General features: G+C 42.4%; 1 protein-coding gene across 1 annotated transcript; it reads left to right on the forward strand.

Moving 5' to 3' along the window:
- Positions 1-2,247: 2,247 nt before the first annotated feature.
- Positions 2,248-12,457, forward strand: LOC104640135 (aldo-keto reductase family 1 member B1). The gene is made up of 10 exons (XM_075757271.1): positions 2,248-4,239; positions 4,772-5,213; positions 5,518-5,794; positions 6,460-6,569; positions 7,193-7,324; positions 8,063-8,169; positions 8,966-9,047; positions 9,513-9,596; positions 10,041-10,123; positions 10,942-12,457. Exons 5-10 carry the CDS (start codon positions 7,205-7,207, stop codon positions 10,979-10,981), a joined length of 516 nt encoding a protein of 171 aa, XP_075613386.1. The 5' UTR covers positions 2,248-4,239; positions 4,772-5,213; positions 5,518-5,794; positions 6,460-6,569; positions 7,193-7,204; the 3' UTR covers positions 10,982-12,457.
- The last annotated feature ends 4,729 nt before the right edge of the window (positions 12,458-17,186 follow it).

Consider the following 17,186-nt stretch of genomic DNA (forward strand, 5'->3'; position numbering starts at 1 on the left):
GCTCTGGCTCCAGCTGCTGGGGATAAGGCCAGGCTGTAGGACGGAGCAGGGAGAAGGTCTGCGGCACAGAGCCGTGCGGGAAAGGTCAGGCTGCAGGCAGAGCCGGCTGCTGCTGGTTGATACGGGTGTGAGCAATGACTCGAGGATATGAGAGGAAAAACTACCCGATGTGAAAAGGTACGAAATCCTAAAGGAAATCTGGTGCTGGAGGACAAGGGTTTGGTACCACTGGGGACCTGTTGTAGGGAGCGGCAGGGTGGATTGATGCCTGCTGCCCTGCGGGGGCTCTTTGGGTGTCTGCCCTGGGAGTGCTGAGCGTGCTCGTGCTCAGCCTCTCGGGCTTTGTAGACTTTTATCTGTGTTAACTTTAAAACAGCAGGTTTACGCTTTCAGCTTGAGCGTATTCTGCATGCAGGGTCTGCATGCGGTAAGAGGTGCCTGAACAGAGTGACCTGCCCCGGGTCGCTGGGCATTTGAGAGGCTGCCTGTTGAAACGTGGTGTTACCCTGGGGATGGTTTTGCCTCTAACAGACAAACAAATGACAGGGGAGGAAAAGTTCATTAATGGCTGGATAAACAATAAATGCTCACCACTCATAGCTTTAAAATGAGTTCTTGCAAAATTTTGGGCCGGGCTGTGAAACCAGGTAGCACGCCACCTCCTTCTGGCAGGACACAGGAGCCTCCAGGCTGGGGTCAAAGCCACTTGGCATAAAAACGAGAGGTTTCGGATTTTTCCAGAACAGGCTGCTATTCCTACTAAGCCTTGTAAAACTTTTATCAGTTTATGCAGAAGAAGCTTTTTCAGTTGTGAACAGTAAAAAAATCTAATGTAGGACAGCATGCAAACCAGAAAGGCCATGAAATAGCAGTAACACAGCGTCAAGGAACAAGACACCTGAAGCTGTTTGGCTTCTGAAAAGTGGGTAAGTAAGTACAGAAAACGACACGTGGCTGCCCCAGGAAACACAGATGTGCCATTAGCGATCATCAGTCTTGCAGATTAAGCTGTTTTGATTTTGAAGAGTCACGCAGGGCAAACAAAATGACTCTTGATAAGACAAAGCTTTATTTATTTCTTAGTTCCACTCTCAAGTGGGGGGGACCCTTCATTAAAAGGACCATGTTGTCCCTATGTCCTGCAGCTCATGAGCGCGAGCCATAGGCCGCAATGTAGGGGATATATATATAATATAGGTGCCCAGTGCTGTGGGAATGAAGCACTATTAGGATTTTTTTTAATGGTGATCCCTCTCGTGGACAGATCTGTGCTTCCTTCTGATACAAACAGCTTTGTGGCTTCTTCTGGTGAAATGTTCAGGGGCGGAAAGGTGAGACTGGAAAGGGTTCTTGGGGTGTGTGCAAACTCCTCAAATACCACTTTTCTTGCAGACAAGCAGAGCCTATGAATTATACAAAAAGCTGCAACCTCAGTCAATGCAATAATATGTGTAGCTAGCATGACGAGCTCACTCAACAAATTCATGTGAGGAGCCTACAATCAGTTTTGAAATATTCCAAAGGGTGAGAAAAAGGCAACCCCCCTGCATTCTCGTGCTTACTACAGCACTTCTGCCCATATTTTCCTTGTCCGCAGCCAGTCAGCAGGCAGGAGGGAGGGGCGAAGCCTATTCAAAAAGCTTTGCGAGGGGCCGCAGCCTCTCCTGGCCTGTCGCGACTGGGAGGGGACCACGCAAGGCCACCTACCTGGAGCTGCCCACCCGCGCGAGGATGCCCGTCCTGGGACTGGGGACCTGGCAGGTACCTGTTGGAGCTGGGGACCTCTCCTCGTTCCTGTGCCTCTGGTCACGCAGGTGACACCAGGATATTGCTGAAACACGTGGTAGACTTTAACAGCAATCTCCTCTTCGGGTCAGGAAAATGTAGCAAATCCTCTATGCGGCATTTCTTGCCTTTTGATATAGTTCAGATATTGCAGGAATTTACCACTGTCCTTCAGGACATTTTTTAAGAGAGCAGGTTGTGCTTGCTTAGCAGGTAGTAGGAGATTTTTCTTAGTTATGGAAAAAAATTACGTACTACAAAAGTAAAACTTCTGCCTAGATTGTTTTTGGGGTTTTTTTTGTGGTTTTTTGTGGGTTTTTTTGTTTTTTCTTTTGTAGCACTGGGTGTTAATATCCCAGCGTGTCATCTTTGATGAGTGCATGTAGATTTAGGAACCTAAGTGGCAATGAGTGGATTTGGAAATGGGAATTTACATTAACTCCTTAGAGACTGAAAATAACTTACTTGTATGGCAGCAAATGAGTACACAACAATGTGCAGGAAAATAGTTTGGGTAGTTCTTTCCCTGCAAATGTTATCTAATGGGCTTTTGATAAGGGAGAAGATTTAAGGATATATTGAATTATTAATGTTAAAGGAGTCTGGAACTGAGCTGAAAATTTTAAGAAAGCAAGCTTCTTAAAAAAGAAAAAAAAAAAAAGAGCAGATTGTCCCCTGGATTTGAGACTGGAGACTAGATATATTGAATTGCAAGCTGCCAACTCTATGAAAAACACTCTCCAGTCAGCATAAAAGTATCTTAAATTATTCTTGCTATATTTTCGGGTCAGCTGCTGCTAATCATCACATAACTTATGCACAAACGGGCCTGAGTTTGTTTAACCCTTTCGGTCTTTATTGGTCTGACGACAAAAGACACTAAGAAGCCCGAAGTAACGAAGTAGGCTTTAAAAAAGCAATGCGTGCCTTGCGTGGGGCCTCTTAGGGCACTGACGCTGTGGTGGATGAGCTCTCCGAAGGAACCTGTTGACATGCTAACAGGAACTAGTTAGGACTAAACAGAAGGAAAATTTTGGACACATGATCCCTTCCACCACAAAAATCTCTTGTGTTAATGCAGTGAAAACATGGCCCAAACCCACTGTGATTACTTAATCAAAGCTATTTGATTTCAAGGTTCCCACAGCAACTTCAGCCATGACTCCCTGCGTTTCGGTGCGGCAACGGGGCCTCTCCTTTACCCAGTCACTCTGACTCCAGGAACTCGAAGTCTGGTTCAGTGAGCACCATGTAAAATGAAGCAATGGATTATTTTTTCTGAAAAACATCTCACATTACCTAGTTTTGTGTAATCACAGGGTATATTGTCACCTTTGCTCTCCACCAGCTCCTCCTCCACTCCAAAGCAATGCTGATTACTCCTGCACAGCAGCTTTCCCACGCTGCAGCAGCACCCAGAGAGAAGGTATCCTCTCCAATGCCCGGCATTTGGCAAGTGTCGCCATTAGCCTGCTTTTCCATGCCGCCCTAGGAGCTGCAGCGTTCATACGTAGGAAGGGGAAAGGGGCTGCAAAAAGGAAAACTTGTAAATTTTTAAACTGGCTATTTGGGTGTGTGTAGCCCTGTGGAAAAAAACACTGCGGTTTCTATGTTTTTGGGTTTTTTTTTTTTAAATTTAGGTGAACCAACCAAGCATCCTTTGATTGGAAATACTTGGGGAAGTGAAATCATTAAAAAAAAAAAAAAAAGATGGGTGGGGATGTAATGAAGTTATACGTAGGAGGTGGTCGCGGTTTTGAATCATGTTTCTGTTTGTAGTGCCATTTTCCAGAATCTGTAGCCAGTCATCGAACAACTCTTCAGTGTCTCCAAGCCAAGAATCCGAAGTGTTTTACTTTGCTATTAAATACCAGGTTGTCTATTTTACCCAGGAGGTGGCACTGTCTGTAGTGTTTTGCCGTCCTCTCACCTCCCTTGTCCTATGTCAACAAGAGCCGGCTTGTTTGTGTGCAGGGCCAGCAAGCTTTCCAGGGGTGATTCATTTCCTCATGTCGCCAGTATCTCACACTAAAATTGCTTTTAATTTCTGGGCAAACTAGAACTTATTTTGAGATAGCTTGCTGTCCGAATGTGAACGTTCAATCCTTAGAAAAGGGCAGATCGGCTCAGGCAGCTCATCAGTGACTCCCCTGGCTGTTTTATTCCAGAAACTAATTAAAGCACGATCCTTCACACTTCATTATTTGGGCACTTAAAGTCTCCAGATTTGGAGAAGCAGAAACTTCTTTTTCTGCTTTTTACCAAATTGCTGACTTTTCTTCTTGTTTCAGTCTCTCCGAGGAGCAGCGAGAGGTGCAGTGAAGTTTGCCATCGATGTTGGGTACCGCCACTTTGATTGCGCCTACCTGTACCAGAACGAGAGTGAGATTGGGGATGCGCTACGAGAAAAAATTGAGGAGGGGGTTGTGAAGCGAGAAGACCTCTTTATTGTCAGTAAGGTACGTCCTTGGATAACTTGTCTCACATGAGGCCAGCTCTTGGGAGGAGAGACAAGGTCTCAACCTGCAAAGTGCCAGGGCATGAGGCTGATCTGGGAATTAACTCCTCTCTGTCAGGGCAAAGCGTTTTGCGGATGGAGGGAAGGAAAAGGTCAGTTCTTGCGGGGCGGGGGGAAGCTTGATTTGAGAGGGATTTTTTTGTAGTCCGTATCCATTGTCAGCCATGGAGACAGGAACTGAGGCCGTGCTCTCAGTTGCCTCTGAGATAGGAAGCAGGGCTATTGTATTCGTGGTCCGTCCTGCTGCGCTGCCGGCCTCAGCCTATTAACTCCTGTATGTTATGTTTTGTTTTGTTTTTTCCCCCAACAACAATGGTAGGAAAAATAAAGTAACTTCTATCTGCTGGAAGCTGGCGGGTCGATTTTCACCAGTTTTGCCTTTTTTTTTTTTTTTTCCCCTTTGTTTTCTTTAATTGTTGTATGAACCGTTGGAATGAGTATCTCATTCTCATCTTACTTAACTGACAGCACCGCAAATAAAATAAGGTGCAAAAAAGTGGCACTTCTTCAAGACGAGAAGACGTGCCATATCACGAGCTGCCTCTGTGTCTGCACCGTGTGTTTCCCTGCCAGGGATGCTCTGCGGTCATGAGGCTAGGAGAGCAGCTCCCAGGCTTTGCGTTAGCCCCGCAGCTGTGGTCCACCTTCCACGAGAGATCCCTGGTGAAGGAGGCATGCCAGAAAACACTTGCTGCCCTCCAACTGGATTATTTGGATCTCTACCTGATGCACTGGCCCATGGGATTCAAGGTACTGAGAGTTTAACTCCCGGGAGCCATCTGTCAGAGCTCTGCCACTTTTTCCTTTGGGACCAGACATGCCTTTAGTCCTCTCTAATGAGGAGTGTTGTTAAACCTCATTAGGACATAATGACGAACCTCCACACGGAGTGCCCAGGAGGAAAGGCAAGGTCATGGCTCCTTAAGCTAGGTCTGGTAGTACAAAAACCACCTTATTTTAACCTGCACAACATTTCCATGTCATGGATCAAATTACCATTCAGATCGCATTCCTCTTAAAGCCTGGGATTTGGCTGTCCTTTGCTTATCCAGGATCAAACAGTTGTGAATTACTTAGTTCCTATTTTTCTCTTCTCTCTCTACCCCCAGGTTAAATAAATCCCTGCTTTCACATCGTGTCACATCCCTGGCCTTCCCCCCCCAACCCGACTGAGGCACATAAAAGTGTCTGCCCTTCCTCTGCCTGCAGGACAGATTCTGAAGATGCAGATTTTCTTGAAGATTGCTCTGTTTGCACAGATTACTGGTTTTGGCCACCTCTCTCCCCAACACAAACATAAGCCAGGATATGCAAAGTGTCTCCAGCTCCGCTTGCTTGTAGAATTTCTAAGTGATTTCTTTAAGCACTTACGATTCAGCCTACCTTAAACTCACTTTTCTTTTGTGATGATAGGCAGGACAGGAGCTATTTCCTGCAGATGGAAATTGCATGATCGTTCCCAGTGATACAGATTTTCTGGATACGTGGGAGGTATGTTCATTGACAGGCCAAAAAATTCTTACTAGTTTGAAATAACAGCCTGAAAACTTGAAGGTTTCCACTTTGGGAGTTGTTCTGAGAGAATTTCTGATGTGACGTATTCCAGATTGCTGATTTCTCTGTGCCCTTGGGCTCCTTCTTGTGCCACTTTGCCAAAATTGAGGTATTTTTATGTCTACTGCTTACTAACGTGGCTGGGTGGGCATGGCAAGATGGCATCTTTCACTGCATATGTACCCTGCAGTGGTTTGAGCTGACATACGCTGTTGCTTCAGCCCCCACGCCGCGCTCTGGGCATTTATCGGTGGCTTTAGCTGTAGCCATGCTCATCCCTAGTTGCACCTGAGCTGTCCAGAGGACAGGAAAGCCAACATGCCTGTGCCAGTGTACCCACAGCATCCAAATTTCCCCCCTCTAGAAAGTACTGGAACTTGTCCAAAGTCCTTCGCTAAATCTGTGAGTGCAACGCAAACAGGCGTGAGCACAGGCGCAGGCGTGGGAGACAAGACTTGGGGGCAAGTTCAAATTTCTGCTTGGCTGATGGTTTGGGCTTCCTTTCCCCTCCACCCCCACCATGTGCTCAGCATGGCCAAAAAAGAAGACAAAAGACTCACCAGGGTCAGAAGAATTCGCTGATGTTTTTTTCCTTCTGTCAGATGAAGAATAAGGCAGATTTTTGTTGCTCATTTGAAGGAAAAAAGTAGATATTTCAGGCTGCTGCTTATGATAAAAACTTCAAATAAAAAGGATTTCTGCTTTGGAAGAGGTATATCTTTTGCTCTAAAGGCAGAAAAAGTAGATTATTTTCTCCTGTTTCTTTTCTCCTGGAGGTGCCAATCTAATTAGGGCTGTCTAGTTGTTTTATTGTTTGCTAGTGTGAAAGAAAATAGGTGGTGGTGGGGGGAACATGGCACTGCTTATACTATACTGTCACCACTAAAAGGTACACCTCCCTTGGGAAATTAATTGGCGTTGATGATCAGGCATTCTGCTGTAGCTCTCCCAGAACACCTCCTTGTCGAGCTGCTCTGTTCCGAATGACAAGCTTTTTATTATGGGTAATGGTTAGCTGAGGAGTCATCCTAAAAAACCCCTCTTATTTATGAGCAGAAGGTCTGCCTGGGGATAATATTTCAAAATCGTTGTATTCTACTGAAATAATAATAGTGTAGTAATTGTTAATCTTGAATAATGCTGTTATTTATTTGCGTGATGATATGTGATGTGGGAGACTGAGTCTTTGACTGGGGCCCCTCCATTCAATGTACTGTGCTAACGCCACATCAGAACTGATCCCAGCCATGATAATTTTTACAACTGAGGTCTTTCAGGAGGCATTTTTTCCATCTAAAAAAAGATCTTAATTCAACAGCAAGTCTGATTCTGTAGTGTTTCTAGGCTATGGAACAGCTGGTGGATGCGGGAATGGTGAAGGCCATTGGGGTCTCCAACTTCAACCACAAACAGATAGATTGGCTCCTGAGCAAACCAGGCTTAAGACACAAACCTGCAAATAATCAAGTAAATTGTTCTCAAACTCATCAGTACTGACATCACACCTGTCTGAGGTGTTGCATTTGATGGAACATCTCTGGCAGTAAAATACCTTTTATAGTAAGGCCGTGCTTTTTCTTATCTGTGTGGGAATACAGCTGTATTTGGATAAATCATAAAGTAATGAAAGATGCAGAACATTCTGTGCCCTTCCTTGCGCAAGAAGCTGCAGTCACACAAGCCCGTGGCACTTCTGGATTGAAAGTGTGACCTTCACCTTTCTTCTGACTGCAGCACTGAGCTCGTGCACGCTGAGAGCTGAGCTCCACAATGGAGAACATGGTGGGGCTTAGCCTTCTCCTTTCCTACAGCCCTTGAGTAAAAAGAGGCTGAGTGAATAGATAGGACCAGAGCCAGGCTACACTGCTGGGGTCAATAGGTAGCACTGGATGGCATCAGAGTTGGGTGCTTCAGCTGGATATGCGCACAAATGGACCTTGGAGCCCATTGATATAGGGACTCTGAGAGGTCATGAAAAACAAGGCAAGCAGCTGGACAAAGAAACCAATATATGAAGATTGGGCCTTGTTGGAGGCAGGGTTGGGAAGAAGGGGAAATGATCTGAAACACGGGCTGACCCTCTGAAAAAACCCATAGCTGCAAAAAGAACAACCTTTTCAAAGCTGATGTGCGGCTTGATAGGTCACCATAGTGATGCTAAACCTTGAAGTACCTTCTGCTTCTGAAGAACTATTTTTTTTGTAGATTGAGAGCCACCCCTACCTTCCTCAGGAAGAGCTGATTAAGTTTTGCCAATCCAAAGGGATTTCCGTCACTGCGTATTGTCCCCTTGGAGCGCCCAACTGGCCATGGTAAGAATGCTTCGTGAGGCTTCTTTCTTAGATGCAGATTGGAGCCAATACAGTAAACCAGTCTTAGGGTGTGGATAAACCCTTGCAGAGTAAAACTGATGTAATTAGAAAAATATTTACTAAGTCATTGAAAATAACACACAGAGAGAAACCTTCCTTACACTTATTGTGATATTCAGTCCACTAATTCACAACTGTGCTGTTACTGGAGTTTCATATTTAGGAGAAAAAGGATCAATTGGTTGGTGAAAGTAGTGAAGATAATTCTTAATTGAGCTTGGTGAGCATATTAAACACATAAGAGAACTTCTGAACCAAGAAACCCACAAAAACCAAAGCAGCACATGCTTAGGAAAATAGCAACTCTGCAGTCCTGCCGAGACAAATGGAGGTTTTCAAATGGATGACTTGATCAAATTTTGCTTTTACTCCAGTCTTCATGGCTTTCTCTGACCCGGGACAGGGTGCTTACCAGAGCAGCTGTGCTTGTGAAGGACATGACAGCTGCCCATTATGAAGATGAAATTTTTGGGATCTGGACCAAAGAAATTCCCAGCCTGATCCCAGGCTGGACTGGAATGTGTTACAGTGACCTGTTATACTAGAAACTACAGGCCTCCTCTCGTGTGCCAACCTGTGTTAAAGAATGAAGGCAGGGACTGGAGCAACGAGAAGATGGTGAATTACGGTGTGCAAGATGCTGCTTTCTTAACATTTAAATAATATTATACTGCAGTGCTTGAGGGAGAAGACAGTGGACCATTCAACTGCTGAAGTCTGCTTTTTATTTTCACAGGTCCAAGCCTGAGGATATTTCCCTTTTTGATGACCTCCAAACTAAGGAAATTGCACTTAAGTACAACAAAGCTCCAGCTCAGGTTAATACTGAGTATATAGTACATAGTATTTTCCCTGGTGACATGTATTTTTCCCACTTGTGCTAAAGTAACTATTTACAGAGCTATTATGGAAAGCTGAGTCCCTGCTGCGCTCATACACATTGTAATACTTTAAAAAATGTTATCTCTAACACTAGTTTTAATGATGGACAGAAGATTACCAATGGCTTTGGGCTTTAACTGGCACGCTAGCCACTTCTACGCACAGTATCCCTGGCCAATCCCAAACGGTAGTCCTATGCTGTTATCTCAGCTTTGGAGACAGATAATAATTAAATGAGCTCATGCAATAATTAGGAAGGGTTTACTATAGTGCTTTTCCTACGTGAGCCATCTCTAATTATCAGAAGAGCTGTTCCATGTAACCACGTAGGCACGTATGGTTTTCAGCTTTCAGAAGACAGGCAGAACTTCTCAGCTGTAATTCCCTATCTGTTCCTGCAGGTGCTTATCCGGCTCCAGATTCAAAGAAATGTGAGCGTAATTCCCAAATCTGCCACTCCACACCATATTGAGGAAAATTTTAAGGTAAGAGTACCTTACAAAATTATTAATGGTGTTAAACTTTAAAAAGAAAAATCCACTCCGCCACTGGAACAAAAAGTACCCCCTTCATACTTAGAACTGGCAAAACCTTTTGTCCATCAAATACTATGTAGGTTACTTCTTTATGAATGAAGAAAGTTACTTTAAAAGGAAGAAGCCCAGTCTCCTTCATTAGAACACATCAAGTAAGAGAGATTAACTTTTCCACCTTGTGATATAAATATGATGCAATCAGACCCCACCAGCACGGTAACTTTATGACATTTATTCACTGTTCACCACAAACGTGCATCTATTGCAGCCTTCTTAGTGCTTGAACAAATAGAACACTTTTCTACTTCTGTTTTTGGTGTTCTCTCTGCAAATGAACTTACACTTGTCTTTTTGCAAACTGAAGTAACCCAGCTGTTTGGGACCTTTATTCAGGTGTTTGACTTTGAATTGGCTAAAGAGGAGATGGAAACCTTCCTCGCTTTCAAGAAGCAGTATCGCATCTGTGCATTAAGAGAGTGAGTACCTTCTCCTCTGTGTTTTAGTAAGATTGGATTATCACTGGATATCCTTTTAACAGGCAGTATTTGATCACCCCACTTAAAAATAAGAAGAGAGGGAACCTTAGCCAATACCTGGCCACATCCATATCTGCTGGAATCCAGCACTAGGGTTTATTAGAGCATTGCCCGTCTTGTACGGGTTGGTAGCGTTGGGATTTTTTGTGGGTACGGTGTGTGTTAAGATATCTTGTAACAGACACATAGCAAACTGCTGCCTGAAAATCAACATCGGCTGGAAACTCCAAAATAAATAGGCAACATTTTTTTTTCTGTTTTCTTTGGCTACTTTATATAAAAGACAGTCAGTGTAAACAAACTCCTTTTTAAGAATGAGAGTTGTACGTTTTTTTGAAGTGAAAAGCTGTGCCTATATATTTATGCCAACATTATTAAAGCAGCGTCTAGATAATAGAATGGTTAGATACAGACTTACACAGATCTGCAATTTATTCTGTTTTCCCAGGTTACCCACTTATCTAATAACATACTGCAGACTTAGGAGTTCACAAGAGAGTGGCTTGATCTGGCAGGGAAGTTTGGCAATTTCAGCTAAGCAAAAGACACATTATCTTTTGAGAACAAGGTCACTGGCATATGCGAAGGTTACAGAGTGTTAACTTCCACTGCCCTGTGTAAACTAAGCGTACTCATGTGAGGTTTTATCTGTAATTCACAGTTTTAGTTCTGCAGACCTTCGTCGGGGGAAACAGCTTTTTCTTTTTAGCCTTAAGACTGTATCTTTGAAGTGTTTTAATCATACTCTCTTTTTCTAGATGCAAAAATCACAAGGACTATCCTTTTTTGGAAGACTAACAAAGGCATCATTTTCAGATCCTCCGGGGATCAGAACCACGTATCTTTGTTTCAAGCAATTTGTAATACTTCATGTGTACTAAATCACAATATAAGTGGAATATGTATTACAAGATGGGAGAGGGTAGCTCATAGACATTCTGAAGCGTAATCTTTGAGCATGCACGCATTTCCCTTATTATCAACTACAGTTATATCAGTCCTTTATTTGTATCTTTGCTCTACTCTTGCTGTAGCAAAATTTTCAGTTGTAGGAAAAATATGTTATCTTATAATTTAGTAATGATGGTTAAAGAAGTTTAATAAACCCAAATCTTTGGGATCAGTGAAAAGCAGTCTTTGTCATAAATGTAAGTCCTGACAAATTTTAGAGAAATTTATGTTCTCCTAGTGGTTGTATTTTTGGATAAAAGGTCAAAACACATGCTATCTTTTAGTTGTTAACATAAGACAATCCATTTAACATCAGAAGATCTTTATAAGATAAGACAATATACTGCTTGAGAGGCCCCATTCAGCAATTTGAGCATAACAGACTGAAAGCTCTTTAGAGGACACAGCTGAATTATGTTTCAGGAACCATTTTCTTAATGAGGTTTCCTATTTATGAACTGCTGCTAAAAACTAATAAACTGGTAGGAGAGTTGTATGTTTGGTTTATCATATCTACAGGAATATATAAATACTGCCTTTATTAGTAGAATGGCTGCAGTTAAGACTGTGAATCTCTCCCAGCACATCCAAAGTCTGATAAAGGAGAGACAGAGGAATTATTTTGCTTGGCAACTGTCTTATTTAACTAGCAGAAAAGTTGGGCAGCTTCATAGAAGCCAATAGAAGATTTTCACTCTCTTGTACTGCTCCCTAGGTACTGTCTGCTTGTGCTTTAACTCAAAGGATGTCACTGGATGTTGTTTTCTCTGGTAAAAAAAAAAAAAAAGTCAGTGCTACCACAGCCCATGCATCTGCTGGAGTTTTAATGAGGTGTCTGTTAATGAAGACTTCTTGCTCTGGAACTCTAACATGTGACTCAGAACTCCTGCAATTGCTTTAGGCTCTTCCAGCCCAGAAGAACAATGTGGATCAGCACTGCCTGCAGAGAGGAAGGACAATTGTGTAATGAAGGTTCAGGGCTAGGATACACACTTCATGGATATCCTTTTCCAACTGATTTTCTTTGTAGTTGACGTTTTTAAGTCTATAAAGGAAATGATGACATATCTTTGAGCTACTTTAGACTTTTGCAAGACGTTTGAATAACAGGTGCCCTAGAAATGGCAAAGCAATTCCATCAAATTGGATTTCCTACAGCAACTCTTCTAAAGGAAGAGGTCTGAAAAGCATATCAGCAATTGACACCAGTTACAGTGCAGTGGTATGGACAGGAAGGTACTCCCTTTTTTCCTCCCCCTGAACTTGCTAAATTGAAAAGGTCAGTTTGATGATATTATCACAGCCACAGCTGGAAAATGAGGTACATGGAAGGTGCTCTGCCTCCAGCCATTCACACTGGCATCAGGTTGTCAGTCTACAGCGGTAGAGGCAATACCCACTTAAGGCTGTGGCATACAGCCTATCTCAAAATATTCTCAACTTCATAGGAATTTTCTAACAACATTCCAATTTAATCACAGCTATTGGACTTGAAGTTATTTACAGGATGTTTATAGACTGTGGTAGGCAGGAAGTCAGACTAGATGATCACAGCAGCCATGCAATAGTAAAAGATTCAAAACAAGTTAGAAGCCAGAGATTGTGCATTTGTTTTAGAGACAATAGATCTTTTTCAGCTGCAGAGACTTTAGCAAAGGAAAAAGGAGAAAAAATTTGGGTGATGTCAGTTACTGGGAAATAAAGTACCTTCTATTTTGCAGCTGAGCTGCAGCCATATGACTTAAAGACAATGTGCCTTTCTAGCAGACCATTGCTGCCTCACAGCAGTCTAGGATGGCTGCTGCTGCCATAAGCTGCTCAAGAAGCACACTTCATACCTTCACCACTTTGCCTACCCCTACATGTAGGGCACGAGGGCACTGCTCTAATTGTATCTGCTAGCTGTAGAGAGGAAACTACAAAGCACAATCTCCCTTGTATTTGGTTTTGAGGATTCAAGAAGTCTCCCAACCCCTTCTGTGTTTTTTTTCTTGAAAGTTCAGACTTTGCTTTACATAGAACCTACTTGTAAGAAAATAAAAATTGCCATGACAGGCTAGAGTAAAGACTGGGGTTTGTTTTACTAGTATTGTAAATTCAGTTGACTAAAGAAGAGTGTTTTGTTGATCAGATGACTGCAGTAGAAGAGAGGAATGGACAAGCTACAAGTGTCTTCTAATGAGTTTTATTTATTCTATTAGTGCAGGCAGGTGCAGCAAAGGTATTGCCACACAGACAAGTGCTGGCAGCTTTTAGTCTCCACCTTCAGATTCATCTGAACCCTGTGTTAATAAGCAAGTGTATACATTTAACCCACTCCCTTTTCTGTAGCTGTAACTAATTCAACTGCCTGCTGTTATCTAGGTAGCCTGAAGGTACACGCAGTGACAGTCTGTCACCACATACCTTGTAGTGGCCCATGGAGCATTTGTTAGTTACTAATCTCCAGGCTGGATCAATGTCTAACATGAGGAGCAGATGTGCAAGAGGCCACAGGTCTAGCACTTCATAGACCTGAAAATACCAAGGCCATCTCTTAAAGCCAGGAGAGAACGTACCACACTAAAGTGCTTCAGGAAAAGAACATGAGTATTGTCCCACTGTCAGATGCAGCATAAACAGGCTCAAGTCACCATGACCAGCTCTAGGGAAAGGCAAGAGCTTGAAGGACTAGCAACCTCTATTCCTGTGTGCCTACTTCCTCAACAACATAATCATCAGCTTCCTGTTGGAACTACAGAAAGGTTTATATTATCCCCAAATAATTTTCTGTTTCTATCAGCTACATAGATAGCAGTACTCTTAGACCAAACCCAGATACATCTTTCTTAGTCAGCAGTGAGATTATCTGTGCCACTGGACTGAGTCCAGTAAATGGAAAACATCTTAGCTTAGCATTCTGCCTTTGTATCAAACCATGTTGTCCCATGACTTGAGCTTTTATTGTGCAGTTCACCCATTCTGGTATAGTCAAGTCTTCATTAAAAGTTCCAAAGGGGCTGGGTGAAAAAAAGAAAGTGTTATGTCCAGGTTTCAGAGGGAAAAACAGAATAGTGTAGGTAGTGAACACCACATAAAAAACTCTTTACTGATCATTGCTGCTCAGGTTTTCCATCTATTATAATTCTAAGCCCTCTCATCATTGAGCTCAGTATCATTTAAAAGAAAGCAGAATGAAAAACAAAAGAAACAATAGACCCATTCCATGAATTTTTTGCCTTGAACCCTGCACAAAGAGTTCTAGGCCTTGCCTTCCTCTATATCTTAGACAAGATTTATAGAAAACTGACTAGGATAATCAGTGGCCTAGGAATAGTTTCTACAGACAGCAGTTAAGTAGACTAAGACTTTCCTTAACCTGACAACAGTGCAGGGAGCTATGCCAGAAGTTTACCAGATCTTGGAAAGCATGACTGGCAATAGATCAGTTGCCTTCTCCTCCACTGTAAAAAACAGCATCAAATTAATATAGCAGCAGAGAAGCCAAGAACAGAGATAGCAATTCTTCACAAGTTATGTGGGTGTGAAAAATCGTTCCTTTGAATGCAACAGATTCACAAGGTAACTGAACAAGAAAGAGTTAACTGATGGCTGTTTAACTATCTGACAACAGCTTAAGATCTTTCAAGAACACACTACTGCAATGCTCAACTTATCTTCAACAACTTGGTTTGGCCACAGATGGAGACAGAATGCTGCAGTAGGTAGATATTTAGTTTGATTCAGTTCAGCTGTTCTTATGAGCAGCTATCAGCTGGCTTGTGATCAGGCTTAGTTCAGTTCGGAAAAGCTAGACTCTATATTCAGTTTTTGTTTAATTTTTTGTTTAAGAACCTGGAAAAAAGTTTTGCAGGTGTTTGTGCTAGTAGGCCTGTATGATGCACTTGAACAAATTAAAGTGCAAGAGCAACATGGCCTATGAAAGTTTTAAGAGTTGCCTTTCAGCTTAAATGAGCAAGGTCCTGCCAGAATAAGGCAGGGCTCTGCACTTTCAATGACCAAGGACAAGGCAGAGGAAGGGATGAAAAACAGTTACTGACAGAACTATACATGACAAACTAGGTGAATATTAAGTTATTAAAAAGATAAAATAATTTGTCTCAACTGTTCTACATCCCAATTAAGCAAAAGACTCCAGATTTCTAGTCATATCTTCACCACAGTGACTACAGATTAAAAATCCAAATACAGGATTTTCTTTTCCTGTTTTGAATAACAGTTTCCTGTGCCCCAGATTTCACAACTCTGCACAAATGTTACAGTATACACTTTGTCAGTCTTGTGAGCTCAGCGGGAGATCCTGCCTCCCCTTCCCCAGAAAGGAACAAACACCCAGTTACAGAGCATCACGAAAAGTGATTCCAGCCAGGCAGGCTTGTGTATCTATGTTCTGATATCAGAAGTCAAGCTGTTTTCTCCCAAAGGAACATCAACACCTTATGCTGAAAAATACTGTGCCTGTCAGACTATTCGTAGTGTCCTACCTCCAACCAGCAAGATGCCAATTCCAGCTGCTTCTTGTATTCTCCCCTGCTACCCAAAAAAAATTCTCAAAAACTATCTCTTGCCTTCTCCAATGAGATAATTGCCAATTTTCTCTACTTGTTTACCCTGATAAATTAGTTCATCACACTTTGCTACTATGGAAATGGATCTGTTCTATCAGAGCCATTTTCTTTTAACAGGAAAAAGGCCTGCTAATCTGGTATCATTTAATGCAGTGAGAGTGTAGCTGGAAGTGAAACAAATTTTAAGTGCAGGTACTGATTCTACCAATCCCAAGAACTGATTTAACTGTCTCCTGCTCCTAATCTTTCCTGTAGGCTGGACTATTCCTCCTAGGGTGTGTTACAGTATCACACTAGCTTAACTGCTGCAGCAGAGTCCTGAGAAAGTCTAGTAAGAGACGCCAACAAGGTGGAGCTGAACTACAAATTCTTAAATCAAAAACCCAAGAAAAATAACCACTTTTCACTGGAAGAGCTACAAGATTGTATTTGTCCTTAAACATTTCTTTGATCAGAAACCCAGAGATCTGTCAAATCACAATACAAAAACAAATGCTGTGAACAGTTCTAGCAGGAAGAGCTCAGTTAACAGGAACGCTAGGCTCCGGATATCTAATTCTTTGATCTTTCCACTTTACCTTTTAGGAGATGAAAGGAAATCTCTACCCCTGCAGGCAGAGCATGTGGCACAAGTATGGGGGTACAACATTTATTTTGCTGTAACAATCCCCAGATCAGCTTAGATTAAACGAAGACTTGGGTGCAGTCTCAAAGACTGGCTCTTCCTCTATCTCAGCCTTATTTAATTATATCTGGCTTTGAAGAAGCAATCCAAAAATCATTATGAGTGACAGTTTTCTATCACTCTCCACTCCTCATGCTTTCTGTTCAAGCTTATGCATTGTTGTCCCTTCGCTCAGGTGCTTTTCTTTTTTCCTCAATTCCCACTCTCATATTTCACCAAGCATCCAAGCCCTCTGCCAGTTAAGTGCTGCACTGTGTCCCAGAACGACCCTTTCCAAATTCTTTCCTGCTAAGTCATCCAGCAAAATACAGAGAGCGCCTGTTACAATAACCACTTCACCCGGAGTACTAGCTAGTCTTCCTTCTGCTGCAGAGCTGCCAGTCTGAGAGTTTTCTCCAGTAAAATTCCTACTCGGAATGGAAAATTTCAGGCACAAACTTTCATAAAGTTACAGTGAAATGAAAACAGAGGAAGTTAACAGAACCTGACATACTATTTTAGAAACCCTGACCATCAATGTAACTTCTTGCCAGAACACACTTGTCACAAAAATGTTATTTCCAAGCAAGTCAACATTGCCCCAGTCAGTTTTCTGTCACAGCTCAGACTAATCTAAGAACATTAGCTGTTCTGCTTTTTTTAGATGCCTTTGGGCTTTTATTTATCACATTACAGATATACCAAAAAAATACTTGCAGAGCTGAAGCTTTTTGTATTTGCTTTTAAGCCCAGAATTTAAAGTGATTATAATCAATTTATGTTAGAAAAATCAGCATTAGAGGAGACTATTGCTTAGAGT

This window comes from Balearica regulorum, chromosome 1 (genome assembly GCF_011004875.1).
Source record: "Balearica regulorum gibbericeps isolate bBalReg1 chromosome 1, bBalReg1.pri, whole genome shotgun sequence".
NCBI lineage: Eukaryota > Metazoa > Chordata > Aves > Gruiformes > Gruidae > Balearica > Balearica regulorum.

Bases quoted from the DNA above. Each gene is read 5' to 3' on its own strand.
- LOC104640135 (XM_075757271.1), top strand. From the start codon at position 7,205: ATGGAACAGCTGGTGGATGCGGGAATGGTGAAGGCCATTGGGGTCTCC. The intron at 9,597-10,040 runs GTAAGAGTACCT...ACCTTTATTCAG, and splicing joins ATATTGAGGAAAATTTTAAG to GTGTTTGACTTTGAATTGGC. The intron at 10,124-10,941 runs GTGAGTACCTTC...CTCTTTTTCTAG, and splicing joins CGCATCTGTGCATTAAGAGA to ATGCAAAAATCACAAGGACT.